Source organism: Salvelinus alpinus, chromosome 32, assembly GCF_045679555.1.
Source record: "Salvelinus alpinus chromosome 32, SLU_Salpinus.1, whole genome shotgun sequence".
NCBI classification, from domain to species: domain Eukaryota; kingdom Metazoa; phylum Chordata; class Actinopteri; order Salmoniformes; family Salmonidae; genus Salvelinus; species Salvelinus alpinus.
Window position 1 is genome coordinate 10868051 of NC_092117.1, and position 19064 is coordinate 10887114.

The window sequence follows — 19064 nt, forward strand, 5'->3', positions numbered from 1 at the left end:
CCCCCCATCACACCACTGCTACTCTCTGTTGTCATCTATGCATAGTCACTTCAGTAACTCTACCTACATGTACATACTACCTCAACTAACCCAGTGCCCCCGCACATTGCCTCTTTACCGGTACCCCCCTGCACATAGTCTTGCTATTGTTGTTTTACTGCTGCTCTTTAATTACTTGTTACTTTTATCTCTTATTCTTATAGGTTTTATTTTTTAACTGCATTGTTGGTTGGGGGCTCATAAGTAAGCATTTCACTGTAAAGTCTACACCTGTTGTATTCGGCGCACGTGACTAATACCATTTGATTTGATTTGCTGCCTGCCTGAGTGACGGGGGCGGGGCTTGGTGTGTGTGACCAAGGAACTTTTATTGGATTTTCTATTAGTCACACTGGTGTGCGTGTCTGTGTCTTGGTTCTTCTATCCTTGTGGGGACCTAAAATCCCCAAAAGGACAACAAAAGAAGGACAATTCTCCCTCGTTGGGACATTTCCCACCTTCCCATGACTACAAAGCCTATTTTAAGCTTAGATGTTAGGTTTAGGGTTACAATTAGGGTTAATGGTTTGATTTTAGGTCCCCACGAGGATAGAATAACAAAATGTGTGTGTGTGCACATGCATTAGTTTGTGAGTATATCCCTGGTGAACTGTGGGCAGGAAATCTGCACTAGATGCCAATGGGGGAAAATCGCTCTACTTCCTGGTTCTGGTTGTACCTTGTGATCACTGGAGGATATGCAGTACCACTAATGAGCAAATTACACACACACACACACACACACACACACACACACACACACACACACACACACACACACACACACACACACACACACACACACACACACACACACACACACACACACACACACACACACACACACACACACACACACACACACACACACACACACACACACACACACGCGCGAGAGATAGCCTATAGGGAGGTGGTGAGGGCCCTCGGAGTGTGGTGTCAGGAAAATAACCTCACACTCAATGTCAGCAAAACAAAAGAGATGATCGTGGACTTCAGGAAACAGCAAAGGGAGCACCCCCCTATCCACATCGACGGGACAGCAGTGGAGAAGGTGGAACGTTTTAAGTTCCTCGGTGTCCATATCACCGACACACTGAAAATGGTCCACGCACACAGACAGTGTGGTGAAGGAGGCGCAACAGTGGTACCGCATATCCTCCAGTGATCACTAGGTACTACGAGAACCAGGAAATTTAGCTTGTCACCGAAAACCCGCATTCTGTCGCGCTGTATCACCGCCTGGTATGGCTACTGCACCACCCACAACCGCAGGGCTCTCCAGAGGGTGGTGCTGTCTGCACAACGCATCACCGGGGGCAAACGACCTGCCCTACAGGACACCTACAACACCCGATGTCACAGGAAGGCAAAAAAGTTAAATCAAGGACATCAACCCCCCCAAGCCACTGCCTGTTCACCCCGCTTCCATCCAGAAGGCGAGGTCAGTACAGGTGCATCAAAGCTGGGACAGAGAGAGATTGAAAAACAGCATCTATCTCAAGGCCATCAGATTGTTAAACAGCCATCACTAGCACAGAGAGGCGGATGCCTACCTACGGACATGATATCATTGGCCACTTTAAAAAAAAATGGAACACTAGTCACTTTAATAATGCCACTTATGAATGTATACATATCTCGCATTACTCATCTCATATGTACAGTTGAAGTCGGAAGTTTACTTACACCTTAGCCAAATACACTTAAACTCAGTCTTTCAATTCCTGACATTTAATCTTAGTAAAAGTTCCCTGTCTTAGGTCAGTTAGGATCACCACTTTATTTTAAGAATGTGAAATGTCAGAATAATCGTAGAGAGAATGATTTATTTCAGCTTTTATTTCTTTCATCACATTCCCAGTGGGTCAGAAGTTCACACACTCAATTAGTATTTGGTAGCATTGCCTTTAAATTGTTTAACTTAGGTCAAACGTTTCGGGTAGCCTTACACAAGCTTCCCACACTAAGTTGGGTGAATTTTGGCCCATTCCTCCTGACAGAGCTGGTGTAACTGAGTCAGGTTTGTAGGCCTCCTTGCTCGCAAACGCTTTTTCAATTCTGCCCACAAATTTTCCATAGGATAGAGGTCAGGGCTTTGTGATGGCCACTCCAATACCTTGACTTTGTTGTCCTTAAGCCATTTTGCCACAACTTTGGAAGTATGCTTGGGTCCATTTGCAAGCTACCCCCTTTTTCCTCCAAACATAACAATGGTCATTATGGCCAAACAGTTCTATTTTTGTTTCATCAGACCAGAGGTTTCATCAGACCAGAGCATCTTCACAAGGTCCTTTGCTGTTGTTCTGGGATTGATTTTTGCACCAAAGTACATTCATCTCTAGGAGACAGAACTCGTCTCCTTCCTGAGCGGTATGACGGCTGCGTGGTCTCATGGTGTTTATACTTGCGTACGATTGTTTGTGCAGATGAACGTGGTACCTTAAGGCGTTTGGAAATTGCTCCCAAGGATGAACCAGACTTGTGACGGTCTTGGCTGATTTCTTTAGATTTTCCCGTGATGTCAAGCAAAGAGGCACCGAGTTTGAAGCTAGGCCTTGAAATACATCCACAGGTACATCTCCAATTGACTCAAATGATGTCAATTAGCCTATCAGAAGCTTCTAAAGCCATGACATCATTTTCTGGAATTTCCCAAGCTGTTTAAAGGCACAGTCAACTTAGTGTATGTAAACTTCTGACCCACTGGAATTGTGATACAGTGAATTATAAGTGAAATAATCTGTCTGTAAACAATTGTTGGAAAAATTACTTGTGTCATGCACAAAGTAGATGTCCTAACCGACTTGCCAAAACTAGTTTGTTGACAAGAAATGTGTGGAGTGGTTTAAAAACGAGTTTTAATGACTCCAACCTAAGTGTATGTAAACTCTGACTTCAACTGTATATACTGTATCCTTCACTATCTATTCTTTACTCTTCACTATCTATTGCATCTTAGCCGCTCTGTCACTGCTCATCCATATATATTTATATATTCTCATCCCATTCCTTTACTAGATTGTGTGTATTAGGTTTTCTTGTGGAATTGTTAGATAATACCTGTTAGATACTGTTGCACTGTCAGATCTAGAAGCATAAGCATTTCACTACACTCGCAATAACATCTGCTAACCATGTGTATGTGACCAACAAAATTTGATTTGACACACACGTGCAACTTTTAGTAAAACAAAGAACAAACGCCCAGCAGTCGGTCTCTGGGAAGCACTCCAAGCTGTCCCTCCTTCCTCCTTTCCCTCCCTCCATCTTTCCCCTCCTCCTCCTCCATCATCTGTTCACAGTAAGAGCGGAGACATGTTGAAAGAAAGGCAGAATCAAAGGCTGTGCAGGTCTCCCATTCATCTGCACAGATGTTTACAAACACCCAGCACATGTACCACGCCACACACATACACACAAGACACACAACCCCTGTAACAGACAGGACCTCCAACACGTGCCCTGCAGCTGCATAAACAAATACATATGCACACAATCAAGTTAGAAAATACCACAAAAACATCCTCCATGGCTAAGAACACCATATACACAAAAGTATGTGGACGCTTCAAATTTGTGGATTTGTCGATTTCAGCCACACCCGTTGCTGACAGGTGTATATATTTTTTTTTTGCGCAAACAGCCATGCAATCTCCATAGACAAACATTGGCAGCAGAGTGGCCTTACTGAAGAGCTCAGTGACTTTCAACATTGCACTATCCTAGGATGCCACCTTTCCGACCTGTCAGTTCATCAAATGTCTGTCCTGCTTGAGCTGCCCCGTTCAACTGCATGTCCATTTGGTGGTAGTATCTGTCTGCCTTTATGTAGTGCAGACAAGTCTGGGGCAACTGACTGAGTGTCTGTCCGTCCACACTGCTCTCGGTCTCATATAACCACTCAAAGCCATGACAAGGTTGAGCGGGAGAGTCTTATTTATTTTAATTCCAGCAGTAATGTAATACATTGTTATGGAGAGGGAAAAATGTGGGAAGTTGGGAGGCGACATTCCTGCATCTGGAACCGCTCTGGAGTATGTGCATCCCGCTCCGGATCTTTGCTCCCTCTCCCTCCTTCTTTCTCTCCCTGCTCTTTCTCTCCCTGCTCTTTCTCTCCCCCTCTCCACTTTCACCAGGAAGGAATTCTGTAACCTGATCCTCTGGTTGTCTTTAGTGCAGCGACCAAACACACAACGATCGACCGGCGGCACACACACACGGGTTCAGTGTAGTGGGGCAGTGAGCAATGCCCCACTGACCCATACTCACTCAGAGGGAAAATACTTGATATATTATATTTTACACTGTAGGTGTAAACACATATACCACAAGTACAGCAAATGTCAAGAACACACAAGCAGTGCTGATTTTGTCCCAAAATATGGTCTTAACATTCACATAATAGATTTTTCCCAAACACAAACACTAGTCAGCAACATGTGAATGGGACAGGGGGCAGGGTGCATGGGGTAGGTACTGGGCAAAGGAGCAGGGAGTGAACACTAGCACCTGGCTCCTGGAGGTTCCACATTTAACCTCTTATTTGACAGTAAAAGTTCTGATTAGGTGCAGAAGGGTATCAGAGTAGCGGCAAGGGCACTCTGATGCCATCCCAGCCCCCTTTCAGGCCTACTGTCACGATCGTCTTGGAAAGAAGTGGACCAAAGTGCAGCGTGGTACGTGTTCATTCTATTTATTTATTAACTGAACACCGACAACAACAAAACAAAAATACGAACGTGACGTTCTGCAGGGCAAAATAACAACCAGTGCAAAATTAAGAACCCACAAATGAAAGAGGGAAAAAGGACTGCCTAAGTATGATTCCCAATCAGAGACAACGATAGACAGCTGCTTCTGATTGGGAACCACACTGCAAAAAAAAGAAATAGAAAACATAGAAACTCGGGCCTCCCGGGTGGCGCAGTGGTCTAGGGCACTGCATCGCAGCGCTAGCTGTGCCACCAGAGATTCTGGGTTCGCGCCCAGGCTCTGTCACAGCCGGCCGCGACCGGGAGGTCCGTGGGGAGACGCACAATTGCATCGTCCGGGTTAGGGAGGGTTTGGCCGGTAGGGATATCCTTGTCCCATCGCGCACCAGCGACTCCTGTGGCGGGCCGGGCGCATTGCGCGCTAACCAAGGTTGCCAGGTGCACGGTGTTTCCTCCGACACATTGGTGCGGCTGGCTTCCGGGTTGGATGCGCGCTGTGCGGCTTGGTTGGGTTGTTCCGGAGGACGCATGGCTTTCAACCTTCGCCTCTCCCGAGTTGCAGCAATGAGGCAAGACAGTAACTACTACCAATTGGGGAGAAAAAGGGGGTGAAAAAATAATAATAATAAACTTTTTCGGCAAGACAGATCTTCCAAAGGTGGGGGAGTGGCAATTTTTACCAAGGATCACCTTCAGTGCTCTGTTGTCTCTACCAAGTCTGTCCCCAAACAATTTGATTTGCTGGTTTTAAGCAATTATTTAAACTTTCAAGTAGCTCTTTGTTGACGGTTGCTGGGTGCCATCGTCCTCCATCAGCACCGGCCTGTACCCTACCTGCCCTAAGCTCTCTCCTGGCCCCTTACAATTAGTCTGAATTTGTCCTGCTAGGTGACCTAAACTGGGACTCCTAAATATTTCTCAGATTATTACCAATCCCACAAGGTATGACTCCAAACACCCAGAAAAGACTACTCTCCTTGCTGTTATCCTCACAAATAATACTGATAGGTATCAGTCGTGTTTTCTGTAATGACCTTAGTGATCACTGTTTTACAGCCTGTGTTCGTAATGGCTGCTCAGTGACATGACCTGTCCTGATTTGTCATAGACGCTTGCTAAAAAACTTCAATGAGCAAGCCTTCCTTCATGAACCGTCCTCTGTCAAAAGGTATAGAATCAGCTTGATCCCCTCTGTCGAAGACACTTGGACCTCCTTTTTTATATCTCCAGTGGTATTGTTAACAAATACGCCCCCATAAAGAAAATGATAATTAAACTGGTTTACCCCCTGGTTCAACCGTGATCTTGCAGAGTTACTCCACCTCAAGAATTGTATTTGGCAAATCGCTCGGCACATGCATACTCAATCTGACTGGCTCTCGTTCAGGCAAATGAGAAATAAGTGCACTCAGGCTATCCGGAAGGCCAAAGTTAGTTACTTTCAGAAGCAGTTCTCTCTCTCTGGGTCTAACCCCAAGAAGTTCTAGAAAACTGTTAAAGATCTGGAGAATAAACCCTCCTTCTCACAGCTGTCCCTTAATGTTAATGATGTGGTTGTTACTGACAAGAAGCACATGGCTGAGCTCTTTAATCACCACTTCATTAAGTCAGGATTCCTATTTGTTTCAGCCATGACTCCTTGCCAGTCCAACATTTCTTCATCTCCCACCCCTTCTAATGCGACTATCCCCGATGCTCCTCCCTATTTTTCCCCCGCTACAAAGTTTCTCCCTGCAGGCGGTCACTGAGTCCGAGGTGCTAAAGGAGCTCCTGAAACTTGACCCCAAAAAAACATCTGGGTCAGATGGTTTAGATCCTTTCTTCTTTAAGGTTGCTGCCCCTATCATCACCAAGCCTGTCTCACCTTTTCTGGGGAGGTTCCCATTGCTTGGAAGGCAGCCACGGTTCGTCCTTTAAATAAAGGGGGAGATCAAGCTGATCCTAATTGTTATAGGCCTATTTCTATTTTGCCCTGTTTATCAAAAGTGTAAAAAACTTGTCAATCAACTGACTGGCTATCTTGATGTCTATAGTATTCTCTCTGGTATGCAATCTGGTTTCCGCTCAGGTTATGGATGTGTCACTGCAACCTTAAAGGTCCTCAATGATGTCACCATTGCCCTTGATTCTAAGCAATGTTGTGCTGCTATTTTTATTGACTTGGCCAACGCTTTTGATACAGCTGGCAAAGGAGATTTGATGTCTCTGAGGGGTCTTTGGCACACAGCAGACAACACAGGAGTGGCTTCAGGACAAGTCTCTGAATGTCCTTGAGTGGCCCAGCCAGAGGCCGGACTTGAACCCGATCGAACATCTCTGGAGAGACCAGAAAATAGCTGTGCGACACTCCCCATCCAACCTGGCAGAGCTTGAGAGGATCTGCCGAGAAGAATGGAAAAACTCCCCAAATACAGGTGTGTAAAGCTTGTAGCATCATACCCGAGAAGACTTGAGTGTGTAATTGTTGCCAAAGGAACTTCAACAAAGTATTGTGTAAAGGGTCTGAATACTCATGTAAATGGGATATTTCATTATTTTTATACATTTGCAAAAAAATAAAATCTACATATTTTTACTTTGTCATTATGGTATGGTCGGGGCAAACACAACCCATCACCTAGTACCACTATTCAAATGTTCAAGCATGGTGGTGGTTGCATCATGTTATGGGTATGCTTGTAATAGGTTTATAAAAAATAAACAGAATAACACTAAGCACAGGCCAAATCCTAGAGGTAAACCTGGTTCAGTCTGCTTTCCAACAGACACTGGGAGAAAAATGCACTTTTCAGCAGGACAATAAACACAAGGCCAAATATACACTGGAATTGATTACCAAGACGACATTGGATGTTCCTGAGTGGCCTAGTTACAGTATTGACTTAAATTGGCTTAAAATCTGTTGGAAGAGTTGAAAATAGCTGTCTAGCAATGATCAACAACAACCAACATGACAGAGCTTGGAGAATAAAAAAAATTAAAAATGTTTACTAAACATTGTACAATCCAGGTGTGCAAAGCTCGGAGAGACTTACCCAGAAAGACTCACACATGTAATCGCTGCCAAATGTGATGACATGCATTGACTCAGGGGTGTGGATACTTATGTAAATGTGATATCTCTATTTCATTTTGACTTCACTAGCAAAAGAAATCTAAAAACATGTATTTACTTTGCAACATTGTTGCTGAGGTCTGATTGGCAAACAGCACGGTTCATACAAACCAGTGCTGTTGCTAAGTAAATGCTACTGTAGCTAGAACGAGAAAAATAAGGAAATAATGTGTTTCATAAAAGCAGACACTCTTAAACCCTTTTTCCATCAAAAATTAGTTTAGGGATTTGCGCATGCTCAGTTGTTGGGTCTTGAGCAGAAATTTGAAATGGACCTCCTTTGCGTGCTTCTGTTATGGGAAGAGTTCACAATGAAACTGACATTAAAATGTAGAGAATGATACATTTGCATCTCTGCTATTGTAGGCTACTGTAGCCTGCATTTGACACAATATGTTGATCACTGGAGTCCTTGCAAATCAATTTGTGCCACTTGTGTAGACTACATGGAGCTGGCAAACAGATTTAATAAATAACCAATAACTTCAGTTTATTGTTGCTGTAGCCTTTAATGTTTAGATAATTAAATTGGAAGTTATGAGTTGTGATCATGGTCACAGCTTACCGCAATTGCGATCAGCTGTTGTTAGAATGGCTGCATTAGATTGTTGGTAACAGTCCGTCAGATTAGGCTACAAGCTCATTCAGTTCATGTTATTAATATTTGATTCAGTGATTGAAATTACGACCGCATCCTCAGTAGCCGATTCCAGCATGAACCTATAAGCTATTGGGCAACACAAACACTTCTTACCTCGAAATTGCCTCAAGTTGAAGAAATGACAAGTCAATCACCCAAATAGGCCTAACCATTTACATTATCCATTTAGAACGGTTTGTTTAACATCTGGCAGAGAATAAGCCACGATTGCCAGAAAATAACACTTAATTTTTTGAAGCTCGTCAAAGTGTTTCCTGCACCTAGAATTCAAGATCCAGTCCAACTTTCATAACTCAAACTCTCCATGCGCAAAATGTATTTATTTACAAAATCGATAGCAGTCAAACGAGTTAATGTTCCATCAATGGATGTTGAAATATCTGGAATTTAATAAGGGCAACGTATATTTTCTCGTGACATATGCAAATTCCTTTATTACTTCACGTTAGCTCGCAATAAAAATTATTTTGATGGAAAAACGAGTTTTGCTTCTTACGTCGCTACAAGTCAACATTCTTATTTAATTCAGTCTAACATTATGGAAAAAGGGTTTTAGGTTTTAAAAAAGGGGTTCTATATAGAACCTCTTGGATTGGTCAAATCAACATTTTACTGCCATTCCGACTCAAACCAACAGCCAATCCATTCCAGCATGATGATGCAAGAGGACGGTGGTTGAACCAACTTGCAAGTAGTTTAACAATAAGCACATTATTTTTCTATGTATTAACCCTCCTGCTGTGTTCCGGTCGTAGTTCATTTAATCTGATTGTCATAAGGTTCCATGACTTTGTCCACACAGGGCATCTGAACACACAAAATACTTTGATGACTTTCATTACATTTTGGGTGTTTTATTTAACTTTTGTACACCTGTTGTGTTCCCTGTCAAAAATGACCGTTCATTAAAAATGAATGGGTGAGACTACAATTAGTGCATAAAATTGAGTTCAGGCACATGCCCATTCATCAGATGGACACACTTCATCTCCCAGACCCCCACATGCATGTGCGTTTGAACACACACCTCACTCCCTATCTTGGCTTCCATGGAAACCCCCACGGAAACCTTTCCCCAATAGACTCTTTCCCCCGGGAACCACATCTGTTGGCATTCTCACAAACAATCGCAACATTGTTTCAATAATATATAGAACTTTTCTCACAGCTCTGGTATATAAAGCTTTTTTGAGGCCTTGCTCACAATTCATTCTGTGGCAGTACAATGACACAACGATACACTGTATGTGAGGCTCTTGATCATATCTTTGATCATGACACTGGTGAGGAGGAGAGTCCTTGTTAAACTTTGACACAAAGTAGACTGTGATAAATAGCACAATGTTTTATCTGAGTATTTGTTATAGTCAATAATCCATTCATTATGCTTTCTTTAATCAAAAACGAGTTGTATGAGCTCAGGTCAATGAGGCCTACAGGCCATGAATAGCAAATAGAAGTTTGAAACTTGTAATGTTCACGAACTTAAGTTGATAAAAAGATCTAACACAACATTAGGTGATAATATACGTATTATTATGGATTTATAATCAGCTATAAATGGGGCAGTCATTTTGGAACGGGAACACAGAATGAATTAACACAGGAGGGTTAAATTAAGCAAAGTTGATTATTTGATTCAAATATGATAAAGCAATATGATAAAACTATAGGCTCGATAAATAGTTAAAACATTATGAGAATTTGAGCATGTTAGTAAGCTAGCTAGCTAAACAGGCTACTTTTAATCCACCACTTTACAAGCAGGCCAGGTAATTCTTTCAAATATTTTTATATTTTTTATTACGGGATATCCCAAATAGAGCTACAGACCCAGCCTGACATTGGCAATTAGCTCATTTGTTTATTTCATTTCAGTATTTCAGTGTGGAGTCAATTGAGGGGACTAGCCTGTTTCATGAAGCCACTAGAAGACTGTTGCTGATTTGAGAAGAGGTATGAATTATTTATAATAAATGATGTATAATAAGTCTTGGTGATTCAATAGCCTAGTTAATTATTACATTACTTTTTACACACTCTCCACTCTGAGTGGACAAAACATTAAGAACAGCTGCTCTTTCTATGACAGACTGACTAGTTGAATCCAGGTGAAAGCTATGATCCCTTTTTGAAACGGCTCAAAAAACTTCATGTAAGTTCTACTTCTACATCATAATAATGACATGTCTACATAGCATTTTGTCTTCAATTTGGCAGATAAATGTATTATTTCTTAACATGAACTCGTGTTTTTGCTCCTTTCTTCTTCTCTGCAACCTGTCAAGCAGGTAGCCCATCGGCTAAGGAGTTGGACCTGTGGCCGGTTCAAATCCCGGGCAGGGTGTTTTTTTGTTGTTGTTTTTTTAATCTGACAACTGGAGGGCTGCTGGGTTCATACCCTCAAAACATTCCCCTACCGTTGGGCCCTTGAGCAAGGCCCTTGCTCAAGGGTTTAGAATGGAGAAGAAAACACAGTTGTTGTTCACTGTAACTAATGGAAAAAGTATATTGTATTGTAAAGAAGTCAGCCAGAGTTGACGTGGGCCTTCATTCAAACACACTGCATATTTCCAAACTGTTTGCATATAATTACAATAAATTAAAAAACTATGCTGATATTCTTTTGTCCATTATTCAATTATATTCTAAGATCAATATTACTATTTAACAGTAGTAGCAACAAATCATAAATGGCATCATGTAGGGGTCTATATGGAACCATTTTGGTTCAGTAAAGAAGAACCTCTAGGGTTCTGATCAAAGAACCCAATAAAAGGGTTATTTGATTCTATAAGGAACCTTTTTTCTAAAAGTGTAGGAGCCCCGTTAACTGCCTTGGCATTGGCCTGGCACAGTGGCACTGCCATCCACTCACACACAGTACATACAACCACATGAATCAACTGACATGAAGTACTACTGAAGTACATTTATGATGCTGCTTATATCAATAACTAAGTCCTCTGACTTTATGGGTTTACAACAAAGGTTACCAACCAGAGCTTGATCCTATTTTAGCAGTGGTGTGAATCTTTAATTTAATTCAACAACAATATGACACACTATCAATACCCAGGGAAACAATACATTACAGCTGCACCCATACAGTAGGGCAAAAAAGTATTTAGTCAGCCACCAATTGTGCAAGTTCTCCCACTTAAAAAGATGAGAGAGGCCTGTAATTTTCCTCATAGGTACACTTCAACTATGACAGACAAAATGAGAAAAGAAAATCCAGAAAATCACATTGTTGGATTTTTAATGAATTTATTTGCAAATTATGGTGGAAAATAAGTATTTGGTCACCTACAAACATGAAGATTTCTGGCTCTCACAGACCTGTAACTTCTTCTTTAAGAGGCTCCTCTGTCCTCCACTCGTTACCTGTATTAATGGCACCTGTTTGAACTTGTTATCAGTATAAAAGACACCTGTCCACAACCTCAAACAGTCACACTCCAAACTCCACTATGGCCAAGACCAAAGAGCTGTCAAAGGACACCAGAAACAAAATTGTAGACCTGCACCAGGCTGGGAAGACTGAATCTGCAATAGGTAAGCAGCTTGGTTTGAAGAAATCAACTGTGGGAGCAATTATTAGGAAATGGAAGACATACAAGACCACTGATAATCTCCCTCGATCTGGGGCTCCACGCAAGATCTCACCCCGTGGGGTCAAAATGATCACAAGAACGGTGAGCAAAAATCCCAGAACCACACGGGGGGACCTAGTGAATGACCTGCAGAGAGCTGGGACCAAAGTAACAAAGCCTACCTTCAGTAACACACTACGCCGCCAGGGACTCGAATCCTGCAGTGCCAGACGTGTCCCCCTGCTTAAGCCAGTACATGTCCAGGCCCGTCTGAAGTTTGCTAGAGAGCATTTGGATGATCCAGAAGAAGATTGGGAGAATGTCATATGGTCAGATGAAACCAAAATATAACTTTTTGGTAAAAACTCAACTCGTCGTGTTTGGAGGACAAAGAATGCTGAGTTGCATCCAAAGAACACCATACCTACTGTGAAGCATGGGGGTGGAAACATCATGCTTTGGGGCTGTTTTTCTGCAAAGGGACCAGGACGACTGATCCAAAGTCAATGTAAAGGAAAGAATGAATGGGGCCATGTATCGTGAGATTTTGAGTGAAAACCTCCTTCCATCAGCAAGGGCATTGAAGATGAAACGTGGCTGGGTATTTCAGCATGACAATGATCCCAAACACACCGCCCGGGCAACGAAGGAGTGGCTTCGTAAGAAGCATTTCAAGGTCCTGGAGTGGCCTAGCCAGTCTCCAGATCTCAACCCCATAGAAAATCTTTGGAGGGAGTTGAAAGTCCGTGTTGCCCAGCAACAGCCCCAAAACATCACTGCTCTAGAGGAGATCTGCATGGAGGAATGGGCCAAAATACCAGCAACAGCGTGTGAAAACCTTGTGAAGACTTACAGAAAACGTTTGACCTCTGTCATTGCCAACAAAGGGTATATAACAAAGTATTGAGATAAACTTTTGTTATTGACCAAATACTTATTTTCCACCATAATTTGCAAATAAATTCATTAAAAATCCTACAATGTGATTTTCTGGATTTTTTTTCTCATTTTGTCTATCATAGTTGAAGTGTACCTATGATGAAAATTACAGGCCTCTCTCATCTTTTTAAGTGGGAGAACTTGCACAATTGGTGGCTGACTAAATACTTTTTTGCCCCACTGTATATGTTACATATGGTGTGTTGCTTATGCCCGGAGGGCAGTATGTATATGAAACTACGTGGCATGTCTGTCTCTACTGTAAATATATCATAAGTGATTGCATAATAGTACTCTATGTAAAGCAATGTGTGTGTGTGTGTGTGTGTTGCACTGAGTAATTCAGCACTACAGTAAGTGTTGAGGTGATGAGAACAGGCTGGCACAGCATACGGACACTGCAGAGCGGGTATGATGACTGGGCATGTATGCCGTGGCGTGCTATGCACCCAAAGCCTCATAGGCTGCGTGGGCACCCTCTCTCACACACTCTCCTCCTCTGCAGTGCTCTAGGGCTTGGCTAAACTCTGCATCCTTTAACTTTACTGCATTCAAACGTGAAGGTTGAGGGAGGGAATGAGACGCTCTCTCTCTCTCTGTCTCTCACACACACACACACAGAGAGAGAGAGATAGACTTACCGCATTTGAATGGGAAGGACAAGGACAGAATGACACTACCACCACTCACTCTATATCAAGCATGCATAAACACACACACCGACATAATTGCCTGTGGCATCGCCAAGGCAACACAAAAAGACGAACTATGCACATGTGTAGCACAACAACAGCAAGAATTTAAGTGACATTGAGAGCAACCGACACCATGCATAGTCCATCATCGCTGTAAAGAGAAACACTGTCGGAAGTCACCTGCAGTTAACTCTGAGAGTTGTTTTATAGACCATCTGTGACTATATTTCCTATGGGGTGTGCAATTTACAGAATTGACAGTATTCTGTAGGATATTGCATTATTGTTTACATTGCCGATCAGTCTTTGAGATTCATAAAAATGTTATAATAAGGAAGTATTTGTGCATATTCTAGTCATGTACAGTCCTTTGGGACAGTCCCCTGCCTGGTACCTAAAGAGGAAGTTTAAGTCATTTTGTTAGAATATCAGTCAGTTGTAATGTCATTGTGTAGGGCTATATTAGAACCTTTGGAAGGCCCCCTTCTTGGACTGCCACTCATCTGACACGTCCCCTTGCTCTCTCTGTCTGTCTGTCTCTCCCTCTGTCTGTCTGTCTCCGGCTCTCCCCACACACACGATCCTACGCGCACTGGCAGACTGACTGGATAAATAAATAATTTCCTGTCGAATCGTTTCTTCAACCCAAAAGTCTTTGTTTCGGGCGGTTTCAAAGGACTCCTTGCCATAGCAATAAATGGCAATTGACGTAGATACAGCATGAACGCACAACCGAGTGCGTATGAGAGAATAGCACAATATCTCTCGCATTGTTTAGAACCCTATTGCGGTATTTGGTAGCCTATGTCAAGTGAAGCCTACTTGTGATATCCAGCACAGAAAAGCAAAGCAATAAAATAAGGACACTCATATAACGTTCATGTTTTGCACTTTAACACATTGCAGGCAACCTCTGTCTGGATGTCAGAATTCCGGTTGTTACAACGTTAACATCAGATGTTACAACGTTAACTCCATTGGTTTAATAAAGAACTGACACGTGTAGCCTGTACATTATGATAGTCTATAATACATTTCAGTCTGCTATGTGAATTCTATTAATAGGCTAGAGTTCGTCTTTAACTTACCCAAACTGCCGGCGAAACCGTCCATTTCTGGGAGAAATAGCCGAGCAGACGCCGATAAATATTCCTGTTATGACGGGTCCTATTCTGCAGTCGTTTCCAGTCCTGTATTCGGCAAGTAGCGGGATGTCGGCCTCTATGCGGGCTATCCAGACAGGCGGTCAAGGCTGAGATTTCTCTAGCCAACTGTTGTCGCAGTGGTCGCGGCCGTCTCGTAGCAAACTTGGGCTCTGCCGAGTCGCAGTGAATTCTCAGTCCGGAGCCACACCGTGGTTCTCTAGCCAGTTAATCACGCTCTCTTCTTGCTTGACTCCACGATCGTACACCTCCGCCGGGGGAGGGAGGATAGGGTTTCCACTAGTTACCACCGTCACAACGTCAGTATTGTCCGTTAGGCTATGGTAAAAATTCATCAAAAACTAAAATTATTTTTTTGGTCTTAATTCAAGGTTAGGGTGTGGTTATCAGTGTGGTTAGGTTTAAAATCACATTTTAAGAAGATACGTTTTAGAAATAAACGAGGTTTATGACCTTCTGGCTGTGGTAACTAGGAACGACCGGAGGATAGGCAGAGCTTTTCAGACTCCGCCCGCTTTGGCACGGCTTGCTTCCCTTCCAGACCGGAGCTGAGTGGCTAACTGGCGCGCCTCAATTTGACACACAGCTGATTGTAATACTGTTTGTGTAATGCCGTTTTTCTCAATCGCATACAAGCGTTTTTTTAGGTCAGTGATTGTCAACTGGCGGGCCGACCTCCCTTTTCTTTTTTTCCTACCCGGTCAGGGTCTCAATATACTGTTGGCAGTGGAGGCTGCTGAGTGTAGAACGGCTCATAATAATGCCGGGAACAGAGCAAATGCGAATGGCATCAAACACCTGGAAACCATGTGTTTGATGTATTTGATACCATTCCACTGATTCTGCTCCAGTCGTTACCACGAGCCCGTTCTCCCCCAATTATGGTGCCACCAACCTCCTGTGCTGTTGAGAGTGAGAAAAGTACGATACAACAAGGTGCAATTGAGACATTTCGGTTATTGCTGAGGAGCTAGAAGCAGAGCTGCCATATCTGTCGGCGCCATCTAAAACGCGGCTGTGCACCAGCAGTTTTTGTCTTGTTAGTTCAGTCACTGACAGTCACTCAATTAGCCATGTCAGCAAAAAAAAATTCGATTGGTAAGTTAGTCTTGGCAGCTATCTAAACGTGTAATAATCATGGTTGAATCACCGACCAGGGACCCCCCCACATTGATTTTTTTTAGTCACTCTCACTCAGATATCATATAAAAAACGTTTATCTCCATCCTATGGCAAAATGTATAGAATTGCGTGAAATTAGCTATAAAATTGCAAAATCTCTCCGCCCCATAGCAAAATGTGTCGATTGCAGCTAAATGCTTTATAACTGCAACTTTTTCTCAACATCTCATGGCAGAATGTGTAGAATTGCAGGACATTGCAAGAAACAAAATGTCGCTTAGGGCCCCCAAAAGGCTAGGGATCCCCATTAGATTTTGCAGAAGCAGCAGCTACTCTTTCTGGGTCCAGAAATGTGTGGGTATGGATGTGGGTACGCAGAAATGTGTGGGTATCTTTGTGGCCGCCATCCCCATCAAAGTTACCCATCCCTGTTTTAGATCAATGTTGTCGATTTTCCAAACAGTGTTCTCAAGACACAGAACTCTGTGGCCTTTTACAAAACAGTAAATTCATTCAACAAAGCTATATGATACGATCACAATTGATGATACATTCCTCAAAAGAACAGGACTGTCTGCAAAAAGATGAACACGTACATTTATTTGGAGTCTAAGCTGACAAAGTAAGTTAGTCTATCATTTTAAAAATCCCAGTGATCAAAATATTTTCTTTGCAGTCACAATTCTCTCTTTCTCTCTTTCTTTCTCTCTCTCGGAGGACCTGAGCCCTAGGACCATGCCTCAGGACTACCTGGCATGATGACTCCTTGCTGTCCCCAGTCCACCTGGCCGTGCTGCTGCTCCAGTTTCAACTGTTCTGCCTGCGGCTATGGAACCCTGACCTGTTCACTGGACGTGCTACCTGTCCCAGACCTGCTGTTTTCAACTCTCTAGAGACAGCAGGAGCGGTAGAGATACTCTTAATGATCGACTATGAAAAGCCAACTGACATTTACTCCTGAGGTGCTGACTTGCTGCACCCTCGACAACTACTGTGATTATTATTATTTGACCATGCTGGTCATTTATGAACATTTGAACATCTTGGCCATGTTCTGTTATAATCTCCACCCGGCACAGCCAGAAGAGGATTGGCCACCCCTTATAGCCTGGTTCCTCTCTAGGTTTCTTCCTAGGTTTTGGCCTTTCTAGGGAGTTTTTCCTAGCCACCGTGCTTCTACACCTGCATTGCTTGCTGTTTGTGGTTTTAGGCTGGGTTTCTGTACAGCACTTTGAGATATCAGCTGATGTAAGAAGGGCTATATAAATACATTTGATTTGATTTGATCCCCCAACTCCGTTTTCACCTACCCTGAAACCACATATGGATTAGCCAAAAGACAGGGGTCCAATTTCTCCAAAAAGTTTACTTCTACCGTCACAGACTCAGCTTCATCCTGACCATCGGCGCAGGCCTCGGGCTTCGAAAACTTCACCAAACCTGCCACCTCCGATTGTCACGCACTAGAGAGGCCATAGAGAGGCTTTTATTCACTATTTTGGTTAGGCCAGGGTGTGACGAGGGTGGGCATTCTAGTTTCTTTATTTCTATGTTTTCTATTTCTTTGTGTTTGGCCGGGTGTGGTTCTCAATCAGAGACAGCAGTCTATCGTTGTCTCTGATTGAGAACCATACTTAGGTAGCCCTTTTTTCTACCTGTCTTTGTGGGAAGTTTACTTTGTTTAGGGCACATAGCTTTTGAGCTTCACGGTTTGTTTTTGTAGTGTTTATTGTTTTGTTCGGCGTCATTTTTTATAAAATAAAATAAAATGTACGCTCACCACGCTGCACTTTGGTCCTCTTCCTTTAACGGCCGTGACACCGATACGTCGCCCTCATTCACTTCCATTTCGTCTCCAGATCTCATTCGGCTCACTCTGCTTACACTTTCACCATTCTTCTTCGACAAACCATCTCCCATCTTCAACCGATTCAAGCTCACCCTCTACCTCCCTCACTCTCTTCGACCTCCTCCGCATCTCTTTCTTTCTCCATTCCTCCTCCGTATTCCAAGTATACGTGTCCTTATGATCATATTACACTTCTCCTAACAGACATCTCATTCTTGCCCTCTCAAAGGACGCCATGTTTTTCCCCATCAGCACCCAACATGTGCAACTCTCTTATCCACACGATTTCTTGCTAGCTGATCACTCCATCCCTTGTGCCATTCATCCTGATTCTTCACGACGCACTGTCACATGATGTCAGTGTCAACAGAAAATTGTGAGCACGATTCAGGTTGTCTTTATTTCAATGGCGTTTCGCAGAATATGAAAAGGTGGGGGAATTTATCTGAAACCAGCCAACCACACCAATAATATGGTTTGAGATCTTCAGATGAGGCCTTCATTCCTCGAATAAATAAGTGTACTGATGCATCATCACGGTTTCAAACGTGGGGAAAACACATCATGGGAGTTGACCATCGGTCTGAAAACCAACCATTTCTATTCATGACACAGAGCAACAATGCATTATACCCAAAAGTGAGAAAATAACTATTGTTTACCTGTGCAACCATTGAAAATAAGGTTGCATGATGATACATGAGGGTTCAATATTAAACGCATTTGTACGTGCATTTATAAATGGTTAATAGCTGGAGGTAAATAGTGGCTCAATATTTGGCAAGCCTGACTAGCTATCACACTATTTTGACTAATTTGTTATAACCGATTGATTAATGGTTTATAATGCATTTACACATGATTAAATCATCGTTAATAACGTAATTACAAACCCTTTATACACCATTTACAAATGGAACCTTATTGTAAAATATTACCATTGTGGGCACAGTTTTGAAAAAGCAGGTCTAAAATATGCAATGGAGGTCCAAAGGCAGGAAAATTATCAAACATTCTGCAAATGTATTTAAGCATTGACCAAAAAAAGCCTGTACGCGATAGAGAAAAACTGTAAATAGCTTTGGTATGAATATAGTGCCACCCTGCACTGTAATCTGAGGAGAACATCTAGGTTACAGCAATGCGTTCAGAATCTAGGAGAAACACATG

The 19064-nt window shown here is 42.7% G+C and overlaps 1 protein-coding gene across 1 annotated transcript in view; it reads right to left on the reverse strand.

The window, feature by feature from the left end:
- LOC139562114 (echinoderm microtubule-associated protein-like 4) overlaps positions 1 to 15523 on the reverse strand; it is a 102240-nt gene extending 86717 nt beyond the window's left edge. The window contains exon 1 of the mRNA XM_071379471.1: positions 14849 to 15523. Within this exon, the coding sequence (XP_071235572.1) occupies positions 14849 to 14873 (25 nt within the window). The 5' untranslated portion in view covers positions 14874 to 15523. The remainder of the gene's footprint in view (positions 1 to 14848) is intronic.
- Between the last annotated feature and the right edge of the window lie 3541 nt (positions 15524 to 19064).